Here is a 15608-nt window from a genome sequence, read left to right as displayed (position 1 = left end):
AAAGCAGCCTCCTATGTTGTGGAACACCTGACTAAAATATCAAGCAAACCCACTGAAGCGTCAATAATCATATATGGCGAGAGGAAGCCCGGGACAGCAGATCAGGCTGAAACCAGATTGATAACAAATAATGATTCATGTGACCTGAGCCTGATGGGACTGACTAGCTTGCAGCTAGTTAGCTTAGCACAATGCTTGGTAGTGGGTGGGAAGTGTTAGCATAGCTCCGTCTCTGCCTGCATTAATTTAACCAGGGTTGTGTGTAACATTGGTGATGAATAACACTATAAAACTAGTCGACGTCGTAGTGTTAGAGTCAGACACATAGCCGGAACTACTTTCCTGACTGGGCGCAGTGATTTGGCGCAGCACCTCCAAAGCTCCACTGGAACTTGGGTCAACAGAACCAAACGTTTGTTGAGGACTAGAAGAGCGACTGCTGCTGGACACACCAGCATCCTGGACCTGAGCTAGCTGATGCTAACACTTCCCACCCACTACCAGCCATTGTGCTAAGCAAACTAGCCTGGACCTGAGCTAGCTGATGCTAACACTTCCCACCCACTACCATTCATTGCGCTAGGCTAACTAGCCTGGGTCTCAGCTCTCCTGGGGATGATGGACAATAACAGACACGGGAAGTTAGTTTGTTCCTTAATCATGGAACAAGTGAACGAAGCTGCTTTCAAGGATGAAGAAAAACGAACTTCTCAAGAGGTGTTAAACGCATCTTGCAGACACACCCGAAAAAAGCAAGAGTTCACAATTTTGAACACACCGCCATGCCGATGTTGTTATTTCTGCATCATTTAATTAAATCACAGCAAAACCTATGTAGAAGGCAACACCATGACCCAGGAGACACAGCAGTGTTTGGTTTTCTGGTGTTTCTTCCACCTCCTCACCTCCTTTCTGGACAAGTTGGGGGGCAATATTTCCGTGATGACTTATTGTGGATTTTTTTTTTTTTTTTTTTTGCATTACACTAGTGATCCAGCCAGTAAAATGAAGGTAAAAATCCTCGGCATCCTGGAGAAAAAAAAGCGTGAGGCCTGCCGTTGAGACCAAAAACTCATCCGGAAAATTCTGTGCTGACTAACATCAATTTGATGTAGGATCATTTTCTCTCCTACTTCTATACAAATGTACATTTGTTACCAGTTGTGTCCCCCCCTCCCCCTTTTTTTCCCAGTTCTTCTAAATGCATGTCAACCTACTGGATGTTTACAGGTAAATTAAAACTCACCCTGTCACTAATGATGCAGATTAGCATCATAATCAGTCCTGGTTTTATGTGCCTATTGAACAGGTGACTCAAATCCCTCTAAAGCCTCATGACAAAGACCCCTGCAAACACTGAGAGCTCCCTTCCATCACCTGGCCACCACCACCACAGGCTGCCCCCCCCCCCAAAACAAACAAACAAACAAACAAACAAGGAAGCAAACCCTCTGGCCCAGCCAATCACCCGAGGCTTAATCGCATTCAGGAAGCAGGAAGCATTACTGTGAGAGTCATCTCTCGGGACCAGCCTCGGAGGAATTGGAAGCGATGCTCCATTACGGCCTTGAGAGACACGAGGGGGCAGGGAGAGGTGGACGGGGTAAAAAGGGTAGAAGAGATGGTTCCTGGTGCAAAATAAAGCATCAATAAATGATGAGTGCATAGTTCACACAGCAGCTAAGTGCAGCGTCAGCTGCAGGCCGGGTAGCAGCTCTGCAACCCGACGCCACCTCCCTCACAGCGCTGCAGCTCAAACGTCTCTAAGAAAATGCTGTAGCCAAAACCATGAAGCAGACGCAGCGGCCGGCGCACTCCCAGAGAGGGAGGTGCCGTCGTGTTGGAGGGCTTTCTGCTAACCTAACATGTTTAACGTTTGAGGATGTCAGTGCCTTGAAAGCGGAAGTTAAACTGAGGTGTAACTTCCAGCCTGAGGACTTGATGACCCGGTTAAAGAGGAGCAACGTCTGATCAACACGACTGCTCAACACAAGATTTCTCCATCACTGTGTGTGCACGTTTCTTTGTGTTGAAGTCAAGTCAGTTACTTGAAATGGTCCAAGGTCGTCCGTTGGGATTTTTTTGTGTTGTGGCGGTTGGTTTTAAAAAACAAAAAACAAAACAGGCTTTTGTTTGTTAAACGTAAAGATGATTGACCGTTACTTCCTTCTTTAAAACTCCAGAAGGTCAGAGCTCATCGACCTTGCGAGTGGTTCCTTCAACAGAGCGACGTGCGCGAACGAAGACGTGTTGTAACTGATATCTGGTGACAAAAATCATGCCTCCATAGACTCATTTAGCCATGAGTCCTCCGACTTCCCCGGCATTCTCCAGCCAGTAGCGTCGCGTCTGAGTCGCCTACAATTTAACAGCGCGGTTAAAGCCGAGATAAAACCGAACCAGGAAAAAAAAATGTTTCAGTCTCATGCTCGGGGTGTTGGGTAAGGATCAGTTGGAGTTTTGAACTGTTTAATTACTCACTAGAGGTTTTTTTTTGTGTTTTTTTAAATTTCCCCTTAAATCCCTTTGGGTTCACAAATATTCATGGAAGATGATTCAAAATCCCCCCAAACAACAAATCGAACATGCAAAGACACAGAACAACTATCAGCACAAAACCTGTAGAGGAATATTTAGACAATTGTTTTTGTCACGTTATAATAACTGACCGACGCTATCATTTGTCCTGCACAGAGCCAGACTGACCAGAGGAGCTCGGCATCGCGGCTGAGACACAAATAGACTTTTAACTTAAAACTTTACTCTTAAACACAAAAGGGCAAGTCCACTGTAAGAATTTATACAATTAAAACAAAACAATTATTAGACTAAAACATTGAAATGTCAATTCCGATATGTTCATGTACTCAAAACTGACGGGGAAACCTAAGGTGGACAAGTTAGCTCACCGTTTTTAGGTGATACGTTTGTGGTGGAGCTGTGACATGAAAACTGTTGTTGGCAAACTTTGCATTCGACTTTTTTCCATTCTCTGTTTTCATGAAATGCTGCCACGCTGCAGACGTCTTTGACGTGTTGGACGAGGACTGACTTTAAATGAAACCGTCAAAATTAAATATACATTCATCAAACCACCAGACATCGGCCTCGTATTCTTCAGTCTGTCTGTCTCTAGCGGGTCGGGCTAATCCAAAATAGCAAAACAAGGGGGGTGTTCAAAGATAGATTGTTATTTGTGAAACAGGGGTGCTTTCAGTACTTTCCTCCTGATGAAATTAACGTGGCAAAAAATCGACCAATCAGAATTTTGGTCGAGCCAGAACGTTTCGACTAATAAATCGACCAGTCGACTGGGAGATTCCAGCCCCATTGCTTACTAATCGCAAAACAGTATTTTTCTAACATTTACTTTTCTGACCTCTACCTGGAACTCAAACACACTCAGAGAACCTGCAGTGCTTCAGCTCAGGGTGGATTATAACTCCTCCAGTCAGCAGGTTCCAGCACAAACACAGCAGGAGAACCCACCAAAGCTTTTAACCAGTCTGGGAGCTGCAGGCTGGTTAAATACAGCCGGATCAAACCACCGGCTGTCACTTTCCAAAATGGATTCCAAGGAGGGGGGTTGGGGGGGCTACACTGAAACACAGAGATACTGAGAGGAAGAGTGTGAAGGATGGAGGAGTGTGTAGTAAGTGTGAAGGGAGGAAGAGAGTGTGCGAGTGTGTGTGCAGACTTATGGAGAGTGTGAGAAGAGTGCATAGAGGATGAGGAGGAGAGTATGTGAAGAGTGTGTGAATGATGGAGGAGAGTGTGTGAAGAGTGTGTGAAGGATTGGAGAGAGTGCGTGAGTGAAGGAAGGAGGAGAGTGAGTGAAGGATGGGAGAGAGTTCGTGAAGAGTGTGTGAAGAGTGTGTGAAGGATGGAGGAGAGTGTGTGAAGAGTGTGAGAAGAGTGTGTGAGTGATGGAGGAGAGTGTGTGAAGAGTGTGTGAGTGAAGGCTGGAGGAGAGTGTGAGAGTGTTAGCAGAATGTTAGCCCCGCTGGCTAGCTGCTAACGGCCGACTGTAACAGCCCAGTGATCCATCTGTTACGCTAGCTAATGTCCATTAATTGATCAGTGAAATCAAACTTTAAACAGCACTTATCAAAGAGCTTCTCGGCAATTCAACATTTCCGTGAATATCAAAAAGAGTTTTTCTCCTGAAGTTCAGATCCAGCAACTTCAGTGAGTCTAATTGAGAAATTACTTCTCCATTGCTTCTCTTTTTCAACTTCTCTGTGACATCCACGGGCCTGGTGACCTCAGTGCAGCCCAACACATCCAACTCCAGACAGTTGGACACGCTCTCCCTCCGCTAGGAAATCACTCCTCTACCAACACACACATCCATGGCAAGAAAAACAGCTGTGCACACTAATTAACTGCAAATTCATTGTCAACACAAACTGTGTCAAGCCTACCACACACACACACACACACAAACATACACAGCCGAGCTCCTTTCGGACTGCAGTCAATCTACTTCTTCTGCAGCAGGGAGGAAGATGCTAACGTGGTTAGCAGAGTAGCTCAGGCAGATCAGCAGCCCGCTAATGCCTCTAAATAGCCCGGCCGCGCTCTAATTGCTACCGGCTCCCTGATTGGTGCAGCAGGTCTTACATTATCGGCTAATGAAGAAGAAGGAGCTCTCCTCCGAAACCGGCAGAGTAACAACAGTTATGCAGAGATCAGATGATTCAGAAATATCTCACTGCCGGCGGTCTAATCCACAGGGATTTTAACCAGGCAGGAAGTTGGATGACTACATAGACGGGGTTGCTACATCCCGTTCAATAATACAGGCACTACTTTAGAGGAGCATGATCGGCGCAAGAAATGGACATCACTTCTCGCTACCACTACGAACTATGAAACAGGCTGCGAGAAACAAAAAAACAGAGGACAACTTCAAACTTTTAAGCTCCAGCTCCGTAAAGGTCTAAAACAAAGCAGCGATAATTAATGACATTTTCGTATTTTTCCACGCATTTAAGAAAATGTAGCGAGTCGAACCCAATCTCAGCTCTTTCAGAATCACCAGGGAGTAGCTGTCATGGAACACCGCTCAACTCCATATGGATAACACGGTATTTTCATTATACAACCAAAAAAGAAATAATTATCTGTTGTCATAGAAAAACACATGCAACAACAATCTCAACACAACAATTTCAACACAACCACAACACAACAACAACCTCTCCACAACAACTACAGCACGACCTCAACAACCTCAACACAACACAACACAACACAACTACCTCAACACAACACAACAATACAACACAACTACCTCAACACAACAACCCTGACGCAAAAACAACACAGCAACCTCAACACAGTGACGACAACACAACCAGTGTTCTATGGTTGATTCTTTTTTTTGGGATACACAGAACTTTCCTTGCTGCGTGTCAACTTCCCCTTCAATATTCCTTCCTCATTCTTTCCCGGGTGGATTGTCTTCCATTTTGGTTCCAGACTAGAACCGACACCAGTTCCTGAAATAACGTCAACCGTACACAGACTAATGTTTCTGATTTGTTTGAGCTGCGACTGGCTCAGTGATGCACATCCATATCACATTTTATACAACGACCCGCTAGTGTAGCTTGGCTGGTAGTGGAGGACACGCTGGCCTAGAATCGCGTCAGACATTCAGGTTTCTACTGCGGGAGTTCAGAGTCTGATTAGAGTACACCTGAACTCAACACACAAAGATGACCAGTACATGTACAAGTACATGTCCACTAACAGATTATTAGAAAAATATCAGTTAATAATACACAACCAAACCTTTTAGGGATACGATGGGAACCTCACGGGAGCGAGCAAGACTTTCACCCTCCAAACCTATAGAGGGCAGCGTATGGTAATACTACATGTTGTATTATTGCGACTAAAGATGTAAAACATTTAATAGTTATATTATATTTGCAGAGTAATTAATTAATTTGTTTATTTGCATTCTCTAACCATGCGACCAGATGGGTGCAGGTAAATCTTACCGTCACGTACAGAAGAGAGTAAAAATCACTGACACAGCAGATTCAGACGAGGCTGAAGTTACAGCAACGACCCCCACAGGGTGTTAACACGCCACCGCCTGCTAGCGAGACTGCGATTTGGCATTCACTACCAGCAGTGGAGAAAGGCATTGTGGGATTGGAGAGGGGTTTCCCTTTACAGGAGCCAGATCTCCTTTCTGCAGCCGGTAAGATCATCGTCCTCAGGGTCTGACTGCCCCGCCCCGCCGCCATCGATCCCCGTCTGTGTGAGAGTGTGTGTCAGATATTGGATGAACCAGGCAGTGATATAGCGATCAGTTGTGTGTGTGTGCGTGTGTGCGTGTGTGTGCGCGCGCGCGCCTCACATTTCAAACTAAACAGCCAGTAGATCTTTGCGACAACTCTACTACAACTAGCACCATTGCTCCGACAGAACTATCACTAGTACTACTGCATTAAATTCACAAAGCATTAACTTAAACGTTTATCCTCTCTGACAGGAGTCTTCAGCTCACTAAGATGTTTCCTCGCCTGCATCACTCCTCTGCGACACCAGGAAGCAGGAAGAGCCAGCCATGTATACTTGGCACCAAGCTAATGTAGACTGCCAACAATGGCTAACGGTCATCGCCTGCTGTAATCCACGTCTTCCTAATCCAGCCAATCCACCTCCTCGCATCACCTGAGTGAATACTTGAGAGGCAAAATACACCTTTTGGGTGGAATATCACTTTAATTCACAATCTCAACTGAGGGTGACGCATCCTCCTAAAAATGATTATCCAGGTGTGCGACGTGAAGAAACTCTCAATGTTCTCAGCTCCAACAGAGGCCGTTAACAGCTGGCCAACACAACACGTTTGTAGAAACTGAACACACAGATGATCCACGTGGTGTTGTTGCTTTTTTTTTTTTTTTTTTTTACATTTTAATGTTGCTCCAGAATTTTTATCTTACATTTTAGAGGGATTAATATGTCCTGACTTGCGTGCTTACAAAATGCACAGAGGCCCTGTCTGTTCTCATTTCAAGCGGTGACGTGGAGAAGCGGCTGCCAAAGTGACAGCCGTCGTCACCCTCCACCAGAGAGGGACGGTGGCGTCGCAGCTCTCCAGACTAAGATATTTCTGCTGCAGGGACTCGTTGGCACAGCTGCAAATTAGCAGGAGTTCTCCGGCTGTTTGTGTCCATAGTGGAAGGGTTTATTACTCTGTTTCTGGGAAGTACAGTAATAAGTGATCTCACCATCTCATTAAAGATGAAACATTACTCATATTTCACTATTACAACCCTGTCGGGGCTCAACAGAGAATTCTAAGGTGTCTGGTAATGAACAAACATCCAGGGATGGATGCCGATATCAGCGGATTCCAGAGCAACTGTGTGCATCATTTTGAAGCTGCCACAGTAAGAAAGTGTTGGGTTTAGGAAGTGCAGCAGAGCTGGGATGGAGCAGATGGTCCAATTACTACTTATTTTTGAATAAATGTATGTAAATCTCTGCTTCACATTTAGAAATATTACATAAATAATATAGGAGAGAAGAGCAACAAAGTCCCAACAATATACTGACCTGCAGTTCGTTGGATGGGATGATGGGATGAAAATGACAACTGGTACAGTAAGAATCAGAGCTGCTATCAATCAAATGCTGACACGCCCCCTCTAGCTGCTGTCAATCAAACACTGACACACACACCCTCCAGCTGCTGCCATCGAACACTGACACACTCCTCCAGTTGCTGTCAATCAAATGCTGACACGCCCCCTCTAGCTGCTGTCAATCAAACACTGACACATCCCCTCCAGCTGTTGTCATCAAGCACCGCCACAACCCTCCATCTACCTGTCAATCAAATGGGGACACACCCCCGAAAGCTGCTGTCATCAAACACCAAAACCCTCCAGCTGCTGTCAATCACACACTGACACACCCCTCCAGCTGCAGCCATCAAACACTGACACACCCCACCAGCTGCTGTCAATCAAATGCTGACATGCCCCTCCAGCTGCTGTCAATCAAACACCGGCACAACCCTCTAGCTGCTGTCATCAAACACTGTCACACCACTACACACCAGTTCAGACTAAAAGCAATACTTTTGGTGATTACCCAAAGAGCTTTTTTTTTTCAAATTTATAACTCTTAAGATTTTATTTAGAATGTGATTGATGTGATTTTTGTATTTACAGGAAAATGAGGACGTCTGATTTCAGTGGGATGTGAAGCTGTGGGTGATCACACTAGTAACACATGAACCACAGAAGCCAGACATTCCGTTTGTGTAAACATGATAACATGCCTGCAGCTCTTTAGAAACAGGACTAAAGGAGGCGAGCGGGTGGGCGGAGCAACTGTGTCTAACGCCAAGCTTGTCACACCGCAGGGCTTGATCACGTCTGAATGACCTCCCGACCCGCCATCATGGAGGAGCTTTTTTTTTTCTGCAGACACATGTGCTTTTTGAAAGCGGGTCATAAAGTGTCCAGTCAACAGGATGAGGCCGTAGAGATGAGTTGCCACGGAGACGGGCAGCGGTTGGTTTGTTTTTTTGACAATCAGAGTCAGCTGATTACCTTCATCAATCTGCTCGTAAATTCCTCTGAGCCACTAAATGACGGCGCAGCTGACAAACGTCATTAAACTAAATGATCCCAGCCACTGAGTCCATTAGGAACGTGACCGGTTAACAGAATGTTATCACTTCCTGTCAGCCTTCCAGCGTCTGACGTTTACATTCATCCATCTTGGATGAATACGTCCGGCTCCAAGTTCAAAACTTTGGCAACAACATCTCCATGATCAGGTGGCTATCGATTGGTCTAAGTCAGACCAACACCTAAATCATGTGGTTGATGATGGCAACAATCGCTGGTGACCTTATTTTGTGGGTTTGCTCGTTCGCTGTCGTCAGGGGAATCACTTTTATTCTTAAGGTCAAGTTGGATCTAAAGTAACTTTCTCGAGTCCATCAGAATGAGACGGCTGAAGGCCTCGCACGTCCAGACCAACCCCGGCGGTTTTAGGGGGTGTCTGCAGCTCATTCAGAGTTACTAACGCCTGCAGGAAACACAGACGGCGCCAGCCTGCTGCATGTTATTGAATGTATAATGTGGCGTTGTGGCGGCGGCATCCTAGGCGGCAGATGTGATTTTAAAGTGTGACATTAATCTCCTTCAGCCTGGATTCTGGACGCTATTTGCTGATGTTTGATGAAATTATGCATCCCGGCAACTCCGGGCAAGAGAGAACCACCACCGGGTTTCTGATTCTGTCCGATCCTAAACGTAATAATGCTAATCATTCCCAGCACGCCGGACCACCTACAGCAGCGTCTCCTGGTGTGATGACATCACGGTGACAGTCCTCAGTTCAGGTAGAGTGGGTTGTCATGGTGACAACAGTTATTGAGCATAAACAGCTTTCTGCTGTTTTCCAGTCAGAGCCGTACGTAAAGCAGCACTTATGGGAGCTTTACCACAATGCATTCTGGGAAGCCTGTCAGGCTCGTCTGGACAGCAGGACGATGTCAAAGTTGGCCGCCCCTCTGCCATGAAAAGTGCTGACACCGCGTGTCTCATGTGTCCCTCGCTCAGCCTCCGCTTCTCTTATCTGTCTGTTTTATCTCTGCTTTCGTACACCCTACCCGACTCTCAGCCTCCGCTCCAGTTTCACTCCCCTGCTCCACACACGGTTGTTATGGAAACCAGAACTTAGGTACCAGTCAGACCAGTGATGGAATCTTCTGCAGCCTCAAAGACCTTCGGCAGCTGGATCTGTAGCCTACACGTGTTCTGGACCCCCAGTGAAGGGATTCTGACCCACATGGACCCTCATTTGGTTGAGACTGTGTTCATCTACTCCAGCAGCACCGATCTGACCCCTCATAAAAGCGATTAATAATTAATTAAATATCACTTACATGTTTATATCTTCGGTTACACAAACAGTTGTGAAAAAGTTTTTATTTCTGTTAAAAAAAGCCACTTAATTTCTTTCAGAAACATGAATTAGAAAAATTAAAAAATGCAGTAATAGGCAAGAAAAATAGTAGAAAACAAATAAATAAATACTACAAATTAGAAGACAGAAAAGAAAAAAGATTTTCATGAGATGAGAGAGAGAAACAGGGAGTGAGAGAGGAAGGGAGAGAGGAAGGGAGAGAGAAGGAGTGAGAGGAGGAGAGAAAGGAGGAAGTGGTTGAATCAGTGGCGTTGAAGGTCTCAAACTACTTGGATCAGCTGTTTGACTGACAGATTTAGCCACTAATGAAGAAGTCAACTGTGGTCACATGACTGATGTACTGACAAGTGCAATGGATCCACCTGAACTTCCTGATGTCACCTGATGACATCATCCAGTAAACAGGCTGCTCCACTCAGCCGGGCAGCTAAAAGGCTCAAGTTTGACAGGAAGTGCCGCTCTGACAGCAGCCCATATGGAGCGGCCATATTGGAATATTTGTTGTGTGTGTGCAAACACACACGCGTGTCATCAGCTGAACACGAGACACACTAGGAGCTGACAGATGACTCGTCTCTGCGGGCTCATGTCATCAGTGTTCCCTCTTTGACACACTGCAGCAGGGAATACGTCTCCGCTTTGATGCCCTAATCTCAGACTCACAGGCAGAATCTTTCAGGCTGTATCACCGGCACGAAGCCGGACCCGGCTGGTACACAAGCTGGACCATCAACTGGATCAAACCCTCCAGGAACCAAACTTGGGAAAATGTTCTGGGACCAGAACCACCTTACGTCACAGGAACCGATATTTCATTACTGAGTCCAAACTCCAAACATCACACTTGTTAATGTGGTACCGACGGTCACGCTGATGCTGGAGACAAGACGGACCTGCCTGATGATGTCACGATTAAGAGACATGCACGTTCTGAACTTAGAACCAGGTGGAACATGTTCAGATTGACACTGCAAATATGAACAACGCGTTCAAATCAAGTTCTTTTGAACAGGACTGATCCAAACAGATCCTGGCCCTCTGGCCTCCTCTCTGGCTGTAGAGCGAAGGGGATCGTCAGAGTATCAACCAATGTCAGAACATCTGCCAAAATCAACCGTTGCACACTATTTTGGCCTTTGACGGAAAAGTTGAAAAACCTGTAGAACTGAAAGCCTCTTCTCTAACCTGAAGCACCCGTGAAACTAAAAACTAGAAAACTATTTTCAAAAGCAGCAGAACTTTGAACTTTTCCAGCCTCTGACGTGCGCAGCTCTCACCTGTCTCTCCTCATCTGGCGTCAATCATCTACAAACACACACCTGAACCTCTTTTCCTCTGCGGACCTCGATGGGCTGTGACAGAACAAAAACTCCTCTCTGACACCTACGGATCTACGCATCTCGGCCACCTACAAGAACGACACCAACACCTGAACAACACCTGAGTGACGTCACTTGAGTGGGCCGGGGTACTCACACGAAGGCGTGGTAGAGCAGCGCCCATCCTCGCGGCCTCTCAAGCGTGTCGTAGATCAGGTTCTGGATCCTCCTCTTGCGGATGTTATTCCTCTTAGCCGGCCGGCTGTAGTTCAGGGGGGTCTTGGCCAGGAGCCCGATGCCAATGCCCTGAGCACCCCGCTTGTAGTCGTCCCGGCCCGCAGCCACCAGAAGCAGGGCGCCATCCTTCTCTGCTCGCTCCGGGTCCAGTAGGTCCCCGGGGGAGTGCTTCTTGTGCTCCTCCGAGCCGCTAGTCCTGGACCGGAGCCCCATGGTCAATGCTGGATGCCCCGGGTGGGCAACATGCCATGATCCGGCTGACCCCCCTCAGCCCCGGGTCATTTAAGGATGAGGTCCCCAGTAAGAAGGGAGGTGCTCAGCAGTCTGACTGGAGGAGAGAGGAAGGATGGAGGGATGGGACGTGGAGGAGAGAGGAAGGATGGAAGGATGGGACATGGAGGAGAGAGGAGGGATGGAGGGATGGGAGGTGGAGGAGAGAGGAGGGATGGAGGGATGGGACGTGGAGGAGAGAGGAGGGATGATGAGCAAACAGTGCTAATTAGCAGGAGCCGCTTCAGCTGCGGACATCAAGTAGGAGACAAAATCGAGCAAAACTGCTGCGAGCTGGGAGGCGCGGGAGAGTCGGAGAGGAACAGCCACTCGGGTTCGATCGCAAACACTGACGCGGCGTGAATCCACCCTGACACCTGTCAATCAATCAGACACAAAGCAACAACTTCTGCATGCGCGCACACACGCGGGAGACAAAGACCTGCATCTATCTCTCATTATCTCTCTCTCACTCACACACACCCACAAACACCCACACACATACACACACGCATTGGAATGAAACAAAAAAAACCAGCCGCGGAGCCTCACCGGCAGCGTCTCCGGCTCATGGCTCGTGTCTCCAGGGCTTCCAGTCTCCATCAACCCGCAGAGGCGGCGGCGGCGGCGGCGGCGGAGCGGCAGGAGGGTGGAGACGGAGGACAGAGGCGGAGGTGCTGCGTGGAGGAGCTCGCTGGTGGAAGTGAAGCCGAGCGGCGACGGTGATGGAGAGAGAGGAGCAGCGCGGACGCGACGTGCGCGTGCAGAGAGAGAGAGAGAGGGGGGGGGGGGGGTACACCTTCTTCAGCGCTCACGGAAACAGATGCAGGCAGACGCGCGCACAAGGACGCGACGGGCACAGACATGCGGTCGTGCACGCGCTTTGGCTCAGGGACGTTTACGTCGTGTGATGAGACCCACGGAAGGTCCTCGACCGGAACCACAACAGTTGATTGGGGTCGTTGATGTACATCACACATACATGTACCGGTTCTAACTGGCTCCGGATCAGATGTTTAGTCCTGAAACAACAGAGTGACAAATTCCAGGGCCGGAGATGAACGACTCCTGGGCCTGGACCTCACCAACTGCCCCCTCACCTCCTCAATTAAAAACATTAGTGGCAAACTTTTAACACTGGAGCCCCAAACTTCCAGGGGTGACATGACGTCTCGCACCATCAGTGGCAAAAGTTCATTTTCTACATACGTAAGGCAAGTAGGAGTCAGAGGAGGAGAAGGAGCGTCACAATTTTCAAGACTTGACTTGGACTTGAGACTCAGGAAGGAGAGACTTGTGAGCATCTGTGACCAGGACACACACGCACATTCGGAAGAAATGGCTGATGATGGCGAGTCCATTGAGGGACAGGAAGTAGAACCTTCTCTCTCTCTCTCTCTCTCTGGAAGACTAACAGGATTTACTAAGAACACCCGGCGTCTTAAAATAGATTGATTGCACATCTCGTGGCCTTTAGTTGTCCGGCTTAATCGGCGGCGGCCGCTGGATTTAACTAATTATCTGGATGAAAAACAGCAGAAGGAGTTGCTAATTGAAAAAGCAATAATCTGACTCGGCTGTCTGCTGCCGCCATCCTCGCAGCAGCAGCTCCAAAATGGGACACAAACTCCTCCCTCAAACCACAGGATTCTGGTCCGTTTGGTAAATGACCACGAATCTGTTTGTCTGTTTCCAGGTTTGGAGCAGCTGACGTTACTCTCCACCTCCAGGACATCAGCCAGGGTCAGACTGAGACCAACTCTGCCTCCTCTGGTTGAATCTCAAGACTAAAACATCAAGCATGAACTGACCTGCTGAACAAATGATGGACAATGAGGGACCTTTGCTAGAGTGGGCGTGTTCCTCTAACGTACACGGAGGGTGGGGACGTAGCACATCAGCGTGAAGATGAACAGCTCAACATGTTGATCAAATATAAATGGAGCTGAGCAAAGTTGATCTGACATCTTGCACGAGGTCCTTCCAGGACATCTCGCCCTCGTCACCTGTCAGGCGTGACCAGGAGTCGAGTCTCTCCAGGTTTCACGCTGCATCTTTCATGGCCGAATGCAGCGAGGCAGAGCCGGAAACAGCGACAGCAGCGTTTAGAGTCCACTGAGACCTGTAAAGTGGAACTGTCCTGGGAAGTTCAGTGTCCTCAGCTTTGGGGAACAGCCTGTCTTAAAGTGGACTTGTAGTCCAGGTCCAGTAGTTCTTCAACCATCTTCTCCCCAAATATAAATAATACGTTCACTTGGTCACTTCATCTACTCTGCGTGTTCATTACTGTTATTTCTGTCCTCTCTAAACCAGACTTGCTTCTCAGAGAGACTCCACTTGAAGCGATTTACAGAAAAGGAAAAAAGACCGACACTTTGACAACAGTTGCGCTATCATACTACATCAGCTAGCCAGCTAGCGCTCTGTTTCAGACCGTTGCAGCCTGAGCGGACAGCCATTTGTCTAAAGTTGCTTTGTCAACATTGAAGCTTGAGTGAACAACAACTGGAATAAACATAAATCTACAAATGCTATCAGAACAGCTACCTGCTAACCTTGGCTTGCTTTCAATATGAGCTACTGGTTTATACTAGGTTTAACTGTTCAGTATGGAAACTGCTTTGCATTAGCTAACCCTAGCTAGCTAAACACACACGGCTAACCATGTCCAGTGGGCCCATGCTGCTCATCACGTGAACAAGCTAGCTAGAACCTAAAAACTGCAAACTCATTTATATAACGTGAACTGTTCTCAATCCTAGCTACGGGCATATAAAGATGTTGGACAGGAAATGGAAGTGTTGTCTGAGCATTGTGATTGTTTCAGCGTGTGCGGATAACAGCTCCTACAACAGTTAGCCTGCTAGCGTGTGTCCTACACAATCCAATGGTGCACGTTTTCCAATTGTTTAATTCTGAGTGTACAGTATTTTGTTTGTTATGAGTCAAGGTTTGGCTCAAATACAATGTTGAGAGCAACTTAAGCGTCAAACACACGTGCAAACTAATGTAACTTAGCCTTGGCTTAGCTTAGCATTAGGTATTTTCATAGTGTTTAAATCAGAGCCACATAAATGTCAGGAAACCTGATTCCTGGAGTTGGGAGGTTGTCAGGATGATGGTGGAGACCAAGTGAGTTTAATGGAGGTAAATAATTATTTCAGTATGTAGTTTGACCTTCCAGTCCCTGTGAGCGCGACACCAGAGAGCCTCCGGACTACAGACAGGTGTTAATCATCCCACCGTAAACATCCACATTGGTGGGGGTCCGGAGTGGGTTGCAGTGGGTTCTGAGTGGGTCATAGTGGGTTGCAGTGGGTTGGAATGTTTCCAGAGTGGGTTGGAGTGGTTCTAAAATGGGTCCGAAGTGGGTCAGAGTGGTTCCAGAGTGGGTCCGTAGTGGGTCAGAGTGGTTCCAGAGTGGGTCCGTAGTGGGTCAGAGTGGTTCCAGAGTGGGTTCGTAGTGGGTCAGAGTGGTTCCGAAGTGGTTCCAAAGTGGGTCCCAAGTGGGTGGGGTGGTTCCAGAATGGGCTGGAGTGGGTCCCAGTGAGCGGAAGCATCTCTGTCAGAGCTCCAGATGGTGAATAATTGAAGCCGTTACAGGCGCTGTTATATCTGCATGAGGTGGCCACCATGTTTTATTCATCCGCCTCATCCAACTTGCATCATACAAGGTTAAAAGACACAAAGGCATCTGGAAATCACTTCGGCATCAGCAGGGACGGTGATAACGGCAATGACAAGGAAGTATTTTATTTTTATTTGCAAATATAAAAACGCAGGTTTCAGACCGAGCTGTGTCGCGTC

The 15608-nt window shown here is 47.4% G+C and overlaps 1 protein-coding gene across 5 annotated transcripts in view; it reads right to left on the bottom strand.

Moving 5' to 3' along the window:
* Positions 1-14091, bottom strand: part of kcnq3 (potassium voltage-gated channel, KQT-like subfamily, member 3) — a 57979-nt gene extending 43888 nt beyond the window's left edge. Inside the window, exons 1-2 of one of the 5 annotated variants that reach the window (XM_086204392.1) lie at positions 13011-14091; positions 11452-11859 (exon numbers count right to left, since the gene is read on the bottom strand). In XM_086204392.1, coding sequence (XP_086060518.1) covers positions 11452-11744 — 293 coding nt within the window. In that variant the 5' untranslated portion in view covers positions 11745-11859; positions 13011-14091. Of the gene's footprint in view, positions 1-11451; positions 11860-12353; positions 12494-13010 lie in introns of those variants that run through there. The other 4 variants (XM_086204396.1, XM_086204395.1, XM_086204393.1 and 1 more) reach the window with 4 other exon arrangements.
* Positions 14092-15608: the final 1517 nt, after the last annotated feature.

Source organism: Aulostomus chinensis, chromosome 5 (genome assembly GCF_037954235.1).
Source record: "Aulostomus chinensis isolate RoL2024-O1b breed Wild chromosome 5, RoL_Achi_v1.0, whole genome shotgun sequence".
NCBI classification, from domain to species: domain Eukaryota; kingdom Metazoa; phylum Chordata; class Actinopteri; order Syngnathiformes; family Aulostomidae; genus Aulostomus; species Aulostomus chinensis.
This window is presented reverse-complemented; position numbering and strand designations above follow the sequence as displayed.